This window comes from Ceratotherium simum, chromosome 37 (assembly GCF_057802395.1).
Source record: "Ceratotherium simum simum isolate JZ-2026a chromosome 37, ASM5780239v1, whole genome shotgun sequence".
Taxonomy (NCBI): domain Eukaryota; kingdom Metazoa; phylum Chordata; class Mammalia; order Perissodactyla; family Rhinocerotidae; genus Ceratotherium; species Ceratotherium simum.
This window is the reverse complement of record NC_141936.1, coordinates 9,157,592-9,171,220: the sequence shown is the minus strand read 5'-3', so window position 1 is coordinate 9,171,220 and position 13,629 is coordinate 9,157,592. Positions and strand designations below refer to the sequence as shown.

At 43.1% G+C, this 13,629-nt stretch overlaps 1 protein-coding gene across 5 annotated transcripts in view; it reads left to right on the top strand.

The window, feature by feature from the left end:
- The window catches only part of DIS3L2 (DIS3 like 3'-5' exoribonuclease 2), a 337,343-nt gene that overhangs the window by 183,868 nt on the left and 139,846 nt on the right, over positions 1 to 13,629 (top strand). For all 5 annotated transcript variants that reach the window (XM_004427679.3, XM_087424689.1, XM_087424686.1 and 2 more), the window contains one exon: positions 7,302 to 7,381. In XM_004427679.3, the coding sequence (XP_004427736.1) occupies positions 7,302 to 7,381 (80 nt within the window). The remainder of the gene's footprint in view (positions 1 to 7,301; positions 7,382 to 13,629) is intronic.

Below are 13,629 nucleotides of genomic sequence, written 5' to 3'. Positions count from 1 at the left end.
GAGCCTGTCGAGAGCGTTGCATCGTTTCTTTCTGTTCACTCCATGGCCTCATATGTGTCGCTTCATCACTAGGGGGGAAGAGAAGGGACAGATGGATCAAGGTCTCTTTCTGCTTTAAATAGACCTTAGTGTTTTTCCGTTCTGAAAAATCTGTGATTTGTGTCAGACTTTTTAGCATCTGTTGTGGCAGTAGGACTGAGTGAAAGAGTATTAACATATCCACAGCTGCCATCAGAGAAAATAAAAGGTGCAGCCCTACTGCACCAAGGGGGGGATGAATGATGATCCCACCTCTCTTTGCCTGCAGGAGGAGAGGTCAGCCCATCCCTGAGGAGAGTCAAAGTGAAATGGAAGCTCAGATAAATTCAGCGTCTGACATGACTGGACCGCCCCAGCACCCATCTGGCTGGGCTCTCCACATGATGCTCCTTAGGGACACATTACCGTGGATGAGTGCTCCAGCTAGTTAGTTGTTTTTCCTCCGACAGTTTACATAAAATTTTCTGGTTTATATATAAACTCTGATACCATGTAATCTAAGAAAGTGTTTAAGTAAAAATTTTATTCTTCATCCACTTTAGGTTGTTTCTTAAAATTTTTCCATTCCTTTTCACCCATTCACCATCATTGACCAGATTCTTCTCACCAGAGTTGCTTGCTACAAGGAGACAAACCTAGAGTCATGGACAGAGGAGGGCCTCTATAAATTTTGTCTGGAAATGGTCCCTGAACCGCAGTTTGTAAAACACTGTTTTATGAGAAAAGAAGATGGGATGAAGACAGAAAAGGACACCCTTGGAAACAGTAACACTGTGGTATGACCACAGGGTTGGATGCCAGGAGGTCATGAGTTCTAATCCTAAATATATTTCCCAAGACACAGTGGCAAAATTGAATGGAAAAGTGCTCAAGAGAGTCCTTTGGTCATTTTTTCATTCACTTCTCCATCAACTCTTCATAACATTTGTGCCTTCAGTGTGCTGGAAGAGAGACAGAGATAGGCCCATATCAGAGCCAGACTTTGAGGAGCTCCCAGCCTTGTCATTGTGATAAGGCATGTCTGTAAGTAACCGCCAGCATGCTGGGGCAGTGACCAGTCCCATCAGAGAGGGGCAGTTTGCAGGTACGGGCAGGGCACTGGGGGAGAGGCAGCTTCCACTCTGTGGAGCCACGAAGGTTCCCTGGAAAAAAGATGGCGTTGCAGCCAGGCCTTTAAAAACTAAGTGGGTCTTAGACATTGGAGATTGGTGAGGAAGTGTCCCAGTGGTAGGAACGGCATGAACAACCTTTCAGAGACCAGAGGGCATAGAGAAAAGTTTAGCACATAACATACAGTGTTGGGAGTGTGCAACCTAACTGGAAAAATACAGGTTGGGGCTGTGTCATGAAAGTCTTTGAATTCTAAGCTGAATTTCTATTTTACTTAGTAAGGAGTTGATGAAGGTTTTTGACCAGAAGCATGCTTTAAGATGATTAATCTGGCAGCACTGTGACCTTGGGGAGAGCAGTTTCTGTGAAGGCTAAAAGCTGGTGAAGTAAATAGTGACAAAGCAGTGAATAAATGTTGCTGTGGAGACTAGACAGCTGTTCCAGCTGCAAGAAGGTAGAGTTGTTGGTACCTTGAGGAGGAAGAGGACACAGGGTCAAAGAAAGAGTGTGTGAGTGACAAAGGAACAGAAATTCTTTCTATGCTTTTGTTATTTCCTGGGATTCTTGGCCAGGTCTTAAGGGGTTATAGAAGACTTTTAGTTATTCTTCGCGTGTTCTTTTCCCAGGCCAAAGGCTTTGAGTAAAACTATCTTAGAAGTTTTCTGTCACTTTAAAAAGTTCTACTAGGCCCTTCAGTCACGTGCCTTCAGAAATTTCGGTTACATAACGTTGCTCTGAATTGGAATTCTGCAGCCTCATGAACTGGAGTCTTATTCTTTCCCTCCCCCACCGGGCACTTTATTTTCTGTGGGTCAGAGTTAGCTTCTTTCTAACCACTGTTGCAGAACTCTTTAAATATTTGGTCTCATAGGTCCTAAAAGCTGGCAAGCCAGGCTGCTCCCTGCAGGTTGTAAGACCAAAGCCTTCCAGAAAAGGAGCCAGTAAAATCCCAAGCATGTTAACAGAGTGTGACAGCTGCACGTTGCACCGCCCCCGTGGGGCTGGGCTCCCAAGTGCTGAGGCCAGCAGCTCCCAGCCACTGTGGCCCACAACCAGAAGGAGCCCTCATGTACCACATCATGGCGATTCGTAATTGTGGTGATGACAACAGATTAAATCACTGGCTCTCAGCACTGAGGACTGGGGTTTGTCAGGGTCACTCATTGTTCCCTTGCTTCTCCCAATTTTCCATAGTTCGGAGTCACTGCCACAGTACAAATACTTGTTGGGAGCTCTCTGAGTTTTACTTTGTCTAAAAGTTAGTTCTCTTAGTAGCCCATACTGAATGTCTCCTTTTCTTCTCGCGTTCCCTCAACATGTGATTCTGAAATGTTGTAATCCCTCAACATACATACGTATGTATACAAATACTCTGCTTTTAAAAAACATTTAAGGCAAATTATATGTATATGCGGATATACATACAATGCAGTGAATTTTTTAAAAATCAGGATATGGGGCAAAGGGAATATATGAGTAGGAAAATTAGGCACAGCTAGGATAAAGGTTATTTCACAAAGTTCAGACTACAAATAAGATCCTCTAGAGGCAAGTCACAAATGTTTTTCTGAGTTTCCTAGCAGCCAAAGCCAAGAGGGAAACCTAAAAGAATAAAATTCACATGTCTATAAGATGCAAACAAGCCATCAGCTCAAGAGAAGAATGAATACTTGCACTCTATAAACTTTCCCCATAAGTGCTCATAAAAGAGGCATTGAGTGATCAAAATGGTAAGTCCCTCCTGCAGTGAATAGCATAGCCATTTGGTTGACTTCTTGCAATGTCTCTTGGAGTAGGCTTGGTAGCAAGGCCCCGTGTGGGAAAACGACTCCACTGGAGGCCTGTGCAGGTTGTTTCAGTGCAGTTCATCACTTCTCAAAGGATACTCTCCTGAGGAACCTTGCATTTGGGAGATGCTCTGCCTCAAAAAAGTGCCAAAATCAAATGAGTCTGGCAAAAACAATACTAGCATATTAAAGGCTCTGAGAAGTCCTGCAATTAAGACATTGGCCCAGTATTTCCCAAACTGATTTAATCACAAGACCTTTTTAAAAAATTGAAACACTTATTTGGCACATTGAGAGACATTGGTCTAAGGCAGAGATTAGCAGACTTTCTGCTAAGGGCCAGAGATGTTTTAAGCATACAGTCTCTGTCATAACTACTCAATTCTGCCATTGTATCAAGAAAGCATGGCAGTATTCCAATAAAGCTTCATTTATGGATACTGAAGTTAGAATTTCATATAATTTTCACGTGTCATGAAATAATATTCTTTTGATTTTTTTTGTCAACCATTTAAAAATGCAAAAACTATTTTTATCTCGCAGGCCATTCAGAAATAGGTGGCAGGCCCGATTTGGTCTGTGAGCTGCAGTTTGCCAATCCCTGATCAAGAATAACATGGGGCCCGCCCCATGGCTCAGCAGTTAAGTGCGCGTACTCTGCTACTGGCGGCCTGGGTTCAGATCCCGGGTGCGCACTGACGCACTGCTTGTCCCGCCATGCTGAGGCGGCGTCCCACATACAGCAACTAGAAGGCTGTGCAACTGTGACATACAACTATCTACTGGGGCTTTGAGGAGAAAAGGGGAAAAAAAGGAGGATTGGCAATACATGTTAGCTCAAGGCCGGTCTTCCTCAGCTAAAAAACAAAAAGAGGAGGATTGGCATGGATGTTAGCTCAGGGCTGATCTTCCTCACACACACAAAAAAAGAATAATGTTTGGATGGTATATCTTTCCAGCAAGCTGTCCTGAGTGCTGTTCCTTAGAGTTGTTTTAATTTAAACTTTTATGGGCCGGCCCCGTGTCTTAGTGGTTAAGTGCGCGCTCCGCTGCTGGCGGCCCGGGTTTGGATCCCGGGCGCGCACCGATGCACTGCTTCTCCAGCCATGCTGAGGCCGCGTCCCACATACAGCAACTAGAAGGATGTGCAGCTACGACATACAACTATCTACTGGGGCTTTGGAGGAAAAAAATAAATAAATAAAAAATTTAATTTAAACTTTTATGTTTCTGGTTTAATAGCAGATTTTAAAAAAAAAGTAGTAGTAGAGAATTGGTTTGAGTGCTTCCAGGCTAGTCTAAGATTTTTCTCACAAACAATTTGTGGGTCCTCTCAAAGAAGACATTTACAGACTAATAATTGAAGCCTTAAAGTTTTACTCTGTCACATATGGCTGAATCAGTTTGAGGCTGGAAATGCGTTAGTGGACATTCATAGAATTCATTCATAGAAATAAAAGTCAAAGCACCCAGAGACATTTAATTTTAAGAAAACATAACTTCCTAGTCAGCTCTTCAAGTAAACCAGTAAACTGTGGCCCCCGCCAAGCTAACAGAGTGTTCTTTTTGATTTTTGACTGGAGGGAAGTTCTTTCAGCTTCTTATGATGTCATTATGATGAAAGAATGACCAAAACATTCCCACCACCAAGTCTGACATTTCAGTTTCAGGTCAACAAGTATTTATTGAGTACTCAGTATATATAAAGCATTTTGCTAGCTTGCTAGCTTTTATGAGGGGTCCAAAAAGGAGCAAAAAGCAGACAGTTCCTTCTTTACCTTATGAATCATGCTCAAGATCCTCACCAATTTAGAGCCCATTACTGTGGTGTCAGGATTGATTTCACCTCCCTGCCCCTCCTGTCAGCGTGCTTTCATTCCTTCAGCAAACACTTGTGAGTTGCAGCCTCTATTCAGAGCACTGGAACACAGCCTCCAGGGAGCCTTCTTTCCAAGGGACATGTTCTCTTTTCCTCTGGCACTCTGGCATAATTACAGCCTTTTATATAGTGGAACAGAAATTATTTCTTTATATCCTGAGACCTCAACATTTATGTTCCTCGCACTGTGTACGCTTCTCTTGAAATGTTTAGTGAGATGCATGGATCTCCTGATTAACCACTCTTCCTGGGACTGTGCTCTAAATGCTCTTGTTCCCTTTACCTGAGTGGCACCCACCTTTCCCTGCCCTCTTAGTGTACCAGTGACTTCATAGTTTTATCAGATTCATAATTTTAAAGCTGTTCACTATATTAAGCAATACTAATTTATAAGATTGGTAAACATCCTTATAGGCAATATTATGTATCTGTTGAACAATTATTTTTTGATTGAGGGAGATTCTGTATAGTGCTAATTTTTTCCATTTATAAAGGTAATACTTAATTGTAGTGAAAATTTTTAAAAATATGGACAAGTATAATAGAAAAAATTAATCCAAAATTTTAGCACCCATTGATCAATTCTATTAACAATTAACACATTTTTTACTTTCCTTGACTCAAAAATCACATTTAAAATTTAAAATTTGTAACTTAATAAACAGTAAAATTGACCTTCATTTGTTGTATAGTTCTATGAATTTTAGGACATGTATAGATTCCTGAGAGCACCACTATAATCAAGATACAGAAAAACTTTATTACTCCAAAACAAACACCCTTTTATAATCACACCTTCCCCAACCCTTGGCAACTACTGATCTGCTCTCTGTCATGTAATTTTGTCTTTTTGAGAATGTCATATAAATGAAATCATACATTATATAAGCTTGTGAGAGTGGCTTCTTAACTCAGTATAATACCTTTGAGATTCATCCAAGTTCTTGTGTGTATGCGTAATTTGTTCCTTTTTGTTGCTAAGTACTATTTCATTATGTAGATGTATCATACTTTGGTTATCCATCTATCCATTTACCCATTTAAGAGTCTTTCTTTTTTAACATTTTGAAATCTGAAATCCTGAAGTATATTAAAATCAGTGTATATATTTAATGTGGTGGCGTGTTTTGTTTCCCCAGTAAGCTATCATTGAATTGATGGTGCATCTTAGAATCAATACTGTCTTAGAATTGAGGTATTGTAGTGGTGAGGTGATCAGTGTGAGGGATCAGAGAGGACTGTTGAGGGTTATTAGGAGTACAAGAAGTGAGCCGTAAGGGGACTGATAAAGGAGGACCCTGAGAGCTTTGCAGGCCAGCGCCCAGAGCAGCTTGGCAGCCTTTGGGGAAGTTTTGAGCGGAGGAACGAACAAGGAAAGAAGTCATTAAGAACAAAGCCAATCTAATTGTGGTGACGACCACGATGTCCACCATCATCAGTGTTGATGAGTCAGGAGGACACCAGGGAATGGCAGCAGTGGTGCTGGTCCTAGAGGAGATGGAGGAAGAACTTGGGAGGAGTCCTGCGGAAGCAGAGAGCGCTGATAGAGAACCTGTGTGTGGGGGAGGGTGGGTGGTTCCTGCTGAACACCGCAACCTCCAGGCTAGTGCCTGGGGAAGAAAGGGCAGGAGGTGTGGAGAACTGAGGACACACTCTGCCCAGATCTTAGGTATTTATGTGGTAGGAATGGGTGGGTTGGGTAGGGCATGTTATTTGGGAAACTCTAAAGCAAAATGGGAATGTCTTGGGGCTTCACAGATTAAGAGTGAGATGTGCATACGGCTATTGTGTGAAGATAAATAGGCATAGGGTGTACTTGATTATATGCGCTTGAGTGAAATAGATAATTATTCTTTGGAAACAAACTGTGAGTAGGGCAATTTCCAAGTGGAGTTGTGTTGTGGCTAACTGTATGGCCCAAAGTTTTTTGCAGACTTATTTTTGGGTCCTATCCCCCTATGTCACAAGAAGTCAGGTGATTTATTCTTTGACACACCCCACTTTTGTGAGATAGGAGAAGGAACGTAAAGCATACTCGTATAGATCCTTGAAGGACAGGTTCCCATCAGCCACTGAGAAAGAGGGAGGCAAAAGTAAGAACTGACCACTGGAGAGTAATTTACCAAAGGGACTTGCCCCTCTTGTCAGATAACTTTTCTTGGGAAGCCGCATTCATGGAAGCTGCCTCACTTCCACTGGCTCACTCCTATTCTTGCTCAGGATCAAGGAGAAGTAGGTGCCAGTTCACAGAGAGGAAGAGAAAGGCAGAGTCAGTATGGAGCCTTGTTACCTTCCCCCGTTTGTTTCTTCCCCAGTCTCACATTTTACTAAAGATCCTTTTCTCAGAGAGACATTATAGAAGTTACTCTTCACTTTGCCTACCATTTGCACATTTGCAAAATAGCTGGTCTTTTAAAGCTATATGACAGTGAGGTAAAGTTTCTATTATTTGTGACATTGCTAATTATATCTTCAATCTTTCCTAGAAAAGACTGTATCTTCACCATTGATCCATCAACTGCCCGTGACCTTGATGATGCCCTCTCCTGCAAGCCGCTCGCTGATGGTAGGATGGAATGTTCTATACCATTCTGGGTAGCAGGCAGTGTGCATACCTGTGTGGTTGGCCTGGCTGCATTGTACTCCCCACGCAGTCTGGCAGGGTTGGGTTTGCTTTGTTCCTGAACTTGCCATAAGCTCGTGAGCCTACACAAGTATGTGACCTAAAGATTGTGTTCCTGTGGTGATTTTGGTGAGGGTGAGAATAAGAAATGTCCAGGACCCTTCTCGGGCCTCAGAAGAGGCAGCAGTGAGGGCAGAAGAACTAATTGCAGGCCTTGGCCCTTAAGGAAGTTCCAGTTTGGGTGTGATGTATTAAAGAAGAAAATCCCTAAGCTCTGCTTAGGAGAAACATGGGGTTGTTTACCTGAATTTAACAACAGATTAGAGTGATTCAAGGGGTGCTCTCCAAAGGCATGCTCAGCAGTGGGCGGTAGGAACACCTTCCCTGAGGAATGCCCCTCACGGCCTGAGCTAGAGAAGCCTGCATTACTCCCAGTGCATCTTTGTCTCTCCGGCAGATTGCGAAAGGCAGCTGTTAGGGGCTCTTGAAACGTTCTTTTGGAATGGAGCTAAGCAGCAAAAAGTGGGATTCAAAGCCAGTGGTCTTTGAAAACCACGGTGGAGGAAAGGGAAAGTGTGTGGGGTATGAGAAGAGCAAACCCTATCAATCCCCTTTCTAAGGCCCCCCTAGATGTACTACTTATAGTCTTTAGCTACTTCTGCCCCTCTCTAAGGGCAGTGTCTGGGTGACTGCTTTGACTTGAGTCATTCTCGGATATGGCTTTGGCGTTAATATGGCCTTTGATGGCTTCCCCATGATGAGGATCCACCCTTGCGGTTTCAGTCTACTGCAAAGTGTTGATGGCCCAGTGGCCTAGTCTTTTAAACCATTGCAGAGGTGTTCACATATTCCATTGACATAACACTCCACAGGTTCAACGTGTAATCTCCTCTGTGCTATAATAGACAGTGAAGCTTAGTAGATGGGAGGCTGAGAGACAGAAAACATCATTGCCTAAAATGCTTTTATCTTCTTTTAGTGGGACTCTTCCTTGAAACTGGAGGCAAGATTGCTCAGTATTTTCAACTAAAGAAAATTGAAAGGAAGATAAAGCATAAAGAGAGAAAAGTTCCGATGGAAGTTTTAGAGGAATTATATATTTTTAAAATCCAAAATTTGAGCAGCCTACTTTAAAAAGCAAATACTAGGTTGATTTCTTACACTCTGAGCAATCTTGGCTGCATGCAAAGGCTTGAGCTTATGGCTGTCTGTGTGAGCTCCACTCCCCTGAGCCCCAGGGTGAAGAGTGCCCCCAGGCAGAAAGCCAGGTGACAGTGGACCTCACTTCCTATATTTCCCTTCTCTCCAAGTTCACAGCCCTGCACTGTTTGTGGTCTAATGCTTGAAAACAGTTACTTCATTTATTTCATCCACTTTTAGAGTTGTTAATGGCAGAAGGGTAGGTCTAATACCTGTTACTCCGTCTCGGCTGGCCCGGATAATATTCCCCTTGCAAGGACTCCAAGGAGCAGGCACGTGTCCTGCCCTACTCACTGTACACACTGTTTTGTGTCTAGGGTACCAGATTACCGGCAGAGGTTTCATGTAAGGAAATGCTAAAAGAAGGGGCGGGAAAAGTAGATTGGGGACAAATTGTACGTGTTTGTAGATTTCTGACCAAAGAGTGTTCTTTGTCAGACAATTGAAAACCAATTGTTTGGTTCAGGGAGAGCAGTCAAAATGAGGAAGATAATTTAGCAGTACAAGATGAAGGAAAAGGAAAGGAAATAGAGGCAGAGAAACATTGCTATTGTTTAGGGCTATAGGTAATAAGAAAGTGGACTGGAGTTGGTGGCAGTATTAGTGGGGGTGGGGAGGACAGATGTGAGAAAGGGCTAATGACAGAAGAATCAATGGAAATGGATGTTGGCGTTAAGGGAGAGGAGTTGAAGGTGGGGCAGCCTGGGTGACAAGGAGATGGAATCCACAGGTAGAAACCGGGAAGGCAGGAGGACAGGCTGGTTTGGGAGAGACTGTGTCTACATGGAGTTGTCTGTCTGCTGATGTGTATTTATATAAGCTGCTGCAAATCCTTTTCAGAGGAGGTAAGGGACACATAAACTAAATATATGCAGTCCATATAACTATATACAGACAGAGCCCTGAAGAAATGTAGGTAATGCACCAAAATGCAAAGAGTGGTTTTATTAGGATGATGGGATCATAAGTGATTTTTCTCTTTTCTCTAGTTTCCAAATTTTTATAATGTGGTAATAATAGTTTTATAATGAAAAAAATTTTGTAGTAAAAAAAAATTATGAGGTGCCAGAAATCGCAGGCTACCCAGCAGCGCTTTGCACTAGGTGATCAGATACCTTTCATCTGCTTAGTGCTTCTCGCATTCCACAGGAGTAATTAACGTCTGGTCATTTGGCAGAACAGCAGAAAAAGGACATGGAAAAGGAATCAGGGAAGAATCTGAAAAGGCCTAAGTTGGTCAGTCAAGCGTTTTTATGGTGGCACTTCTACAGTTGGCCTTTGTGACAGCAGTTTCTGCCAAGGCCGTTTATCCAGGGAGATGAAAAGTGAAAGTCAATTCCAGTTTGGACTGGGGTGAGGTTGGCTAAGTTCAGGTTCCGTTAGTTACCAGTTCATGTCACTTCTTACTTAGAGGAAAAAATGTTTAATGTTTCAAAAAGCAAATAATGTTTTCTGGGCATATTTACATCATCTATAACCATTTGTATTTAAAGAAAATATAGAGGTCCAACTTTCCTTTGGTCCCACTGAAATCATCTGAATGACTATTCGTGAAAATAAAACACACAGACAGATGTAACTTATTTAGTCCTCACTCTCCCTTTCTATGGAGGTCAGTCATACCCATAGGATCTGTTACCAGCATCTCCTATAGGTGCGAGACGCAGATGTTACAGTCTGCAGATAAATTCTGCAGAAATTAGTGACACCTGTTCTCTAGTAGGACATGATTAGGTTGGAAGGGGCTGAGGAGGAGGTGCCTCCTACTCTTGAGGAATCTCAGCTTTGGAAAGGATTCTGCCAGTCATCCAGCCTGGTAGTTCTCCTCCTTTTGTAGCCTATAAACACTCCTGAGTGGAATATTGCCATGAGCATTCCCCAGCCTGCTAACTTTAGTGTGGAGTCTTCCACTTTTACTCAAGAAAATATTAAATAATGCAAGTGAATGAGTGGTGTTATAATGATAACCCAGAATCTAAAGACAGTAAATCACACACTTCAGTGTTTTATTACTGTAACAGATCATTTGCAGCACACCTCACAGTTGACCTCACCACTCAAGTGTGGGAATGCCACGGTTGTCACATCACCCTCTGTTTTTCAGATTACCTCTAGACATCCACTTATTGAATATCCAGATTGCATTTTAACTCTCTACCTTACAGGCAGCCCATTTGGCCTTAATATTGCATGACTGTTAGGAAATCCTTCCTTGTAATGATCTGAAATACTGCTGTCTTCCTGTAATTTTCCACCATTGGTCCCATTTAGGCCCCTTCAGGCCCTACAGAACAAGTCTTGTCTCTCATGTGACAACCCCTCAGATACTAGATAACAGCTATCATGTATATCTGAGTCACAACTTCTCAGCTAAGCATCCTGTGTATTCTTCCATGTTCTGTAGCTTATGAAGTTTGAGCCTATTTCCCATGTTGTGGAGTTACTTCTGCCTTTATGAGGTCTGACATACATGGCTGCTGTATCCAGACTTCTCCTCCCTGGCTGTCAGGGCATGGTGACTCTCTCCCAGCCAGTTCCTCCTTATTGGGCAGAGCTGAGTCCAGAGTAATAGCCACCCATTCTGTTCAATTAAACAATCATTATTGCTTTGCTCTAGTCTCTGAGAGAGGAAATTGTCAGCGAGACAAGTCAGGACCTTTATTCAGCTTTTAGTTGATTGAGGTTCCCAACAGATCCTACAGGAAATTGATGTTCACTGCTTCTCTAGCATCTTGTTTCTCTAATGTTTTATTCTCTAGTGAGTGCTCTGCCATTGAACATGGCAAGATTATCATAGCCAGGCCTTAGAAATGAAGGATTGAGGCTAGGGAGAGAGGGGAATGGAGAATGACTGCTAACGGGTTTGGGGTTTCTTTTGGGAGTGATGAAAATGTTCTGGAATTAGTTGACAGTTGTACTTTGTGAATATGCTAAAAACCACTGGGGGAAAATGAGTGAATGGCTGAATGAATAAGAATAAATAAACAAACAAATCCATTCATCCTTGGGGCTTTCTGGAATTTGGAATTTACACCTTAACCATAACTTAGCAGAAGTCTTAATGGAATGGCTGGGCTGGCTACCCATAGTCACATCCCTCTTGCCTGTCTCTTCCTTGTTCTTTCATCTCTGAACCATGAAATTCCCATCCAAGGAGCACATCCCTCTTCTCAGCCACCTGCTCATATTTCCCATCCCCACAGAATGCAGCCATCTGATTCAAAGAAAGAAGTATCTGTCCTACTGTCCAGGTATAAGAAAATGCTCAGATAAATATCTAACCCAAGGGGCCTCAGAAATACAAACTACCTACTCTGCTATAGAGGGTGCCAGTCTTCCCGCTGGTTTGCCTCTGTTGCCTGGCTTTCCCTTCTCTGAGGGAGCAGGGAGCTATTTCCCTGGGAGCCCTTCTCAGTTAGGGAATAGGAACAAGAGACTAGGAGCAAAACCTGTAAGAGTCTCGTAGAATACCTAAACTCTGTAACTTCCTCTTATGATTATATTTGTCACCTGCTGAGAGTTTCTAATCATGACTGATGGCCTTTGGAGACAGTGAGAAAGTAGGAGCTGGAGAGACTACCCCTCTGTGTGCCAGGCTTAGACCAGAGAACCTGAGGGATAGAATGGGCGGTAATGGTTTTAAAGAACAAAGAGCTGAGATGAAGTCTTTGGATCTGCTATTCAGAAGGAAAAGAGAACATGGGAGTCCTGGAGCTTGTGAGTGAAAGATTCATGAGTAATACAAAAGCCAGGCCAGACCCTCCTCATGGGCTCTGTTCTCACCTCCGGGAAGGTCGTACAGCAGCCTTTCACCCCAGCCCCTTTACGCTTCTTTCCTCCTCTCACTGTACAAACTTAAGTCTCCATCCTATAACCCTTCCTTCACCCTGCTACAGCCTCAGGAACTTTCACCTTCCCTCATCCATCAAGACAGCTTGAAAGACTAGTCTGTACTTGCTGCTGCTGCTTTCTCACTTCCCACTTATTCCTTATTCCCTTTGCAACATGGCTTCAGAAAGTTCAGTGACACAGGTTGTCCCTGACCTGAGTCCACCAACCTTCTGTGCAACATTGGGCTTTTTGTCTACTCTTCCTTCTGGAAACTCTCTCTTCTTTGGACTCACAGGGCCCTACTTGCTCTTGGTTCTAATTTTCGGGCTACTTTTCTCCAGTTGCCTTATTTAACTCTTCTTTCTCTGCCCACTGTCTTGTGGGAGTCTGCAGAGCTTCCACTCCAGTCCCGTTCATTCCATCCTCTGCCTCCTTTGCACCTATATTCCCTTTGCCTGGAGGGCTCTTTGCCCGGAGAGCGGCATGGCTGATTGAAGGCTTGACTGGTCACTTTCTCAGTAAGGGCTGCCTGAGCCTTTCTGCCTCCCACTTCACCCCCCCGCCCCACTTCCTCTCCACTTGCCCTGCTTGACTTTTTTCCTCACCACTCATCACCTACTAACATATTATTGACTTAGTAACCTTGTTTTCCCACCATTCACTCACTGCCTTGCAGTGCGAGGCGCTCAGTGAATCTTTGCTGGTGTTTGCAGACCCTCAAGAGGAGAAGGGTTTCCCAGGAAGAGAGAAGAGTGTGTACAAAGTCCCAGGATGACAGAAACATGGTATTTTGGAGGGAACTACACAGAGCTTGGAATATCTGAAACGTGAGGTTCAAGTGGGGTGGTAGTTGTAGATAAAGCAGGGAGGAAATCATGAATTCCTTTGTAGGCCCTGCTAGGAAGTTTAGATTTTATGGAGAAGGCAGCATTTATGTTGGAGAGCAACATCATCCATTCGTTCAAGAAATATGAGTTGAGGACCAAACACCATGCTTTGTGCTAGATATACAATAGAGGGAAACACTCAACAAGCTTCCTGTCCTCCCCAGTTTAATATCAAGTAACATTAAACAAGTAAGTGTGGGAATGACCTATAGTTTAGATGTGGGAGTGGGGTGGGGACAGACAGTATCATTTTAACCTAGACTTGAAGAATAA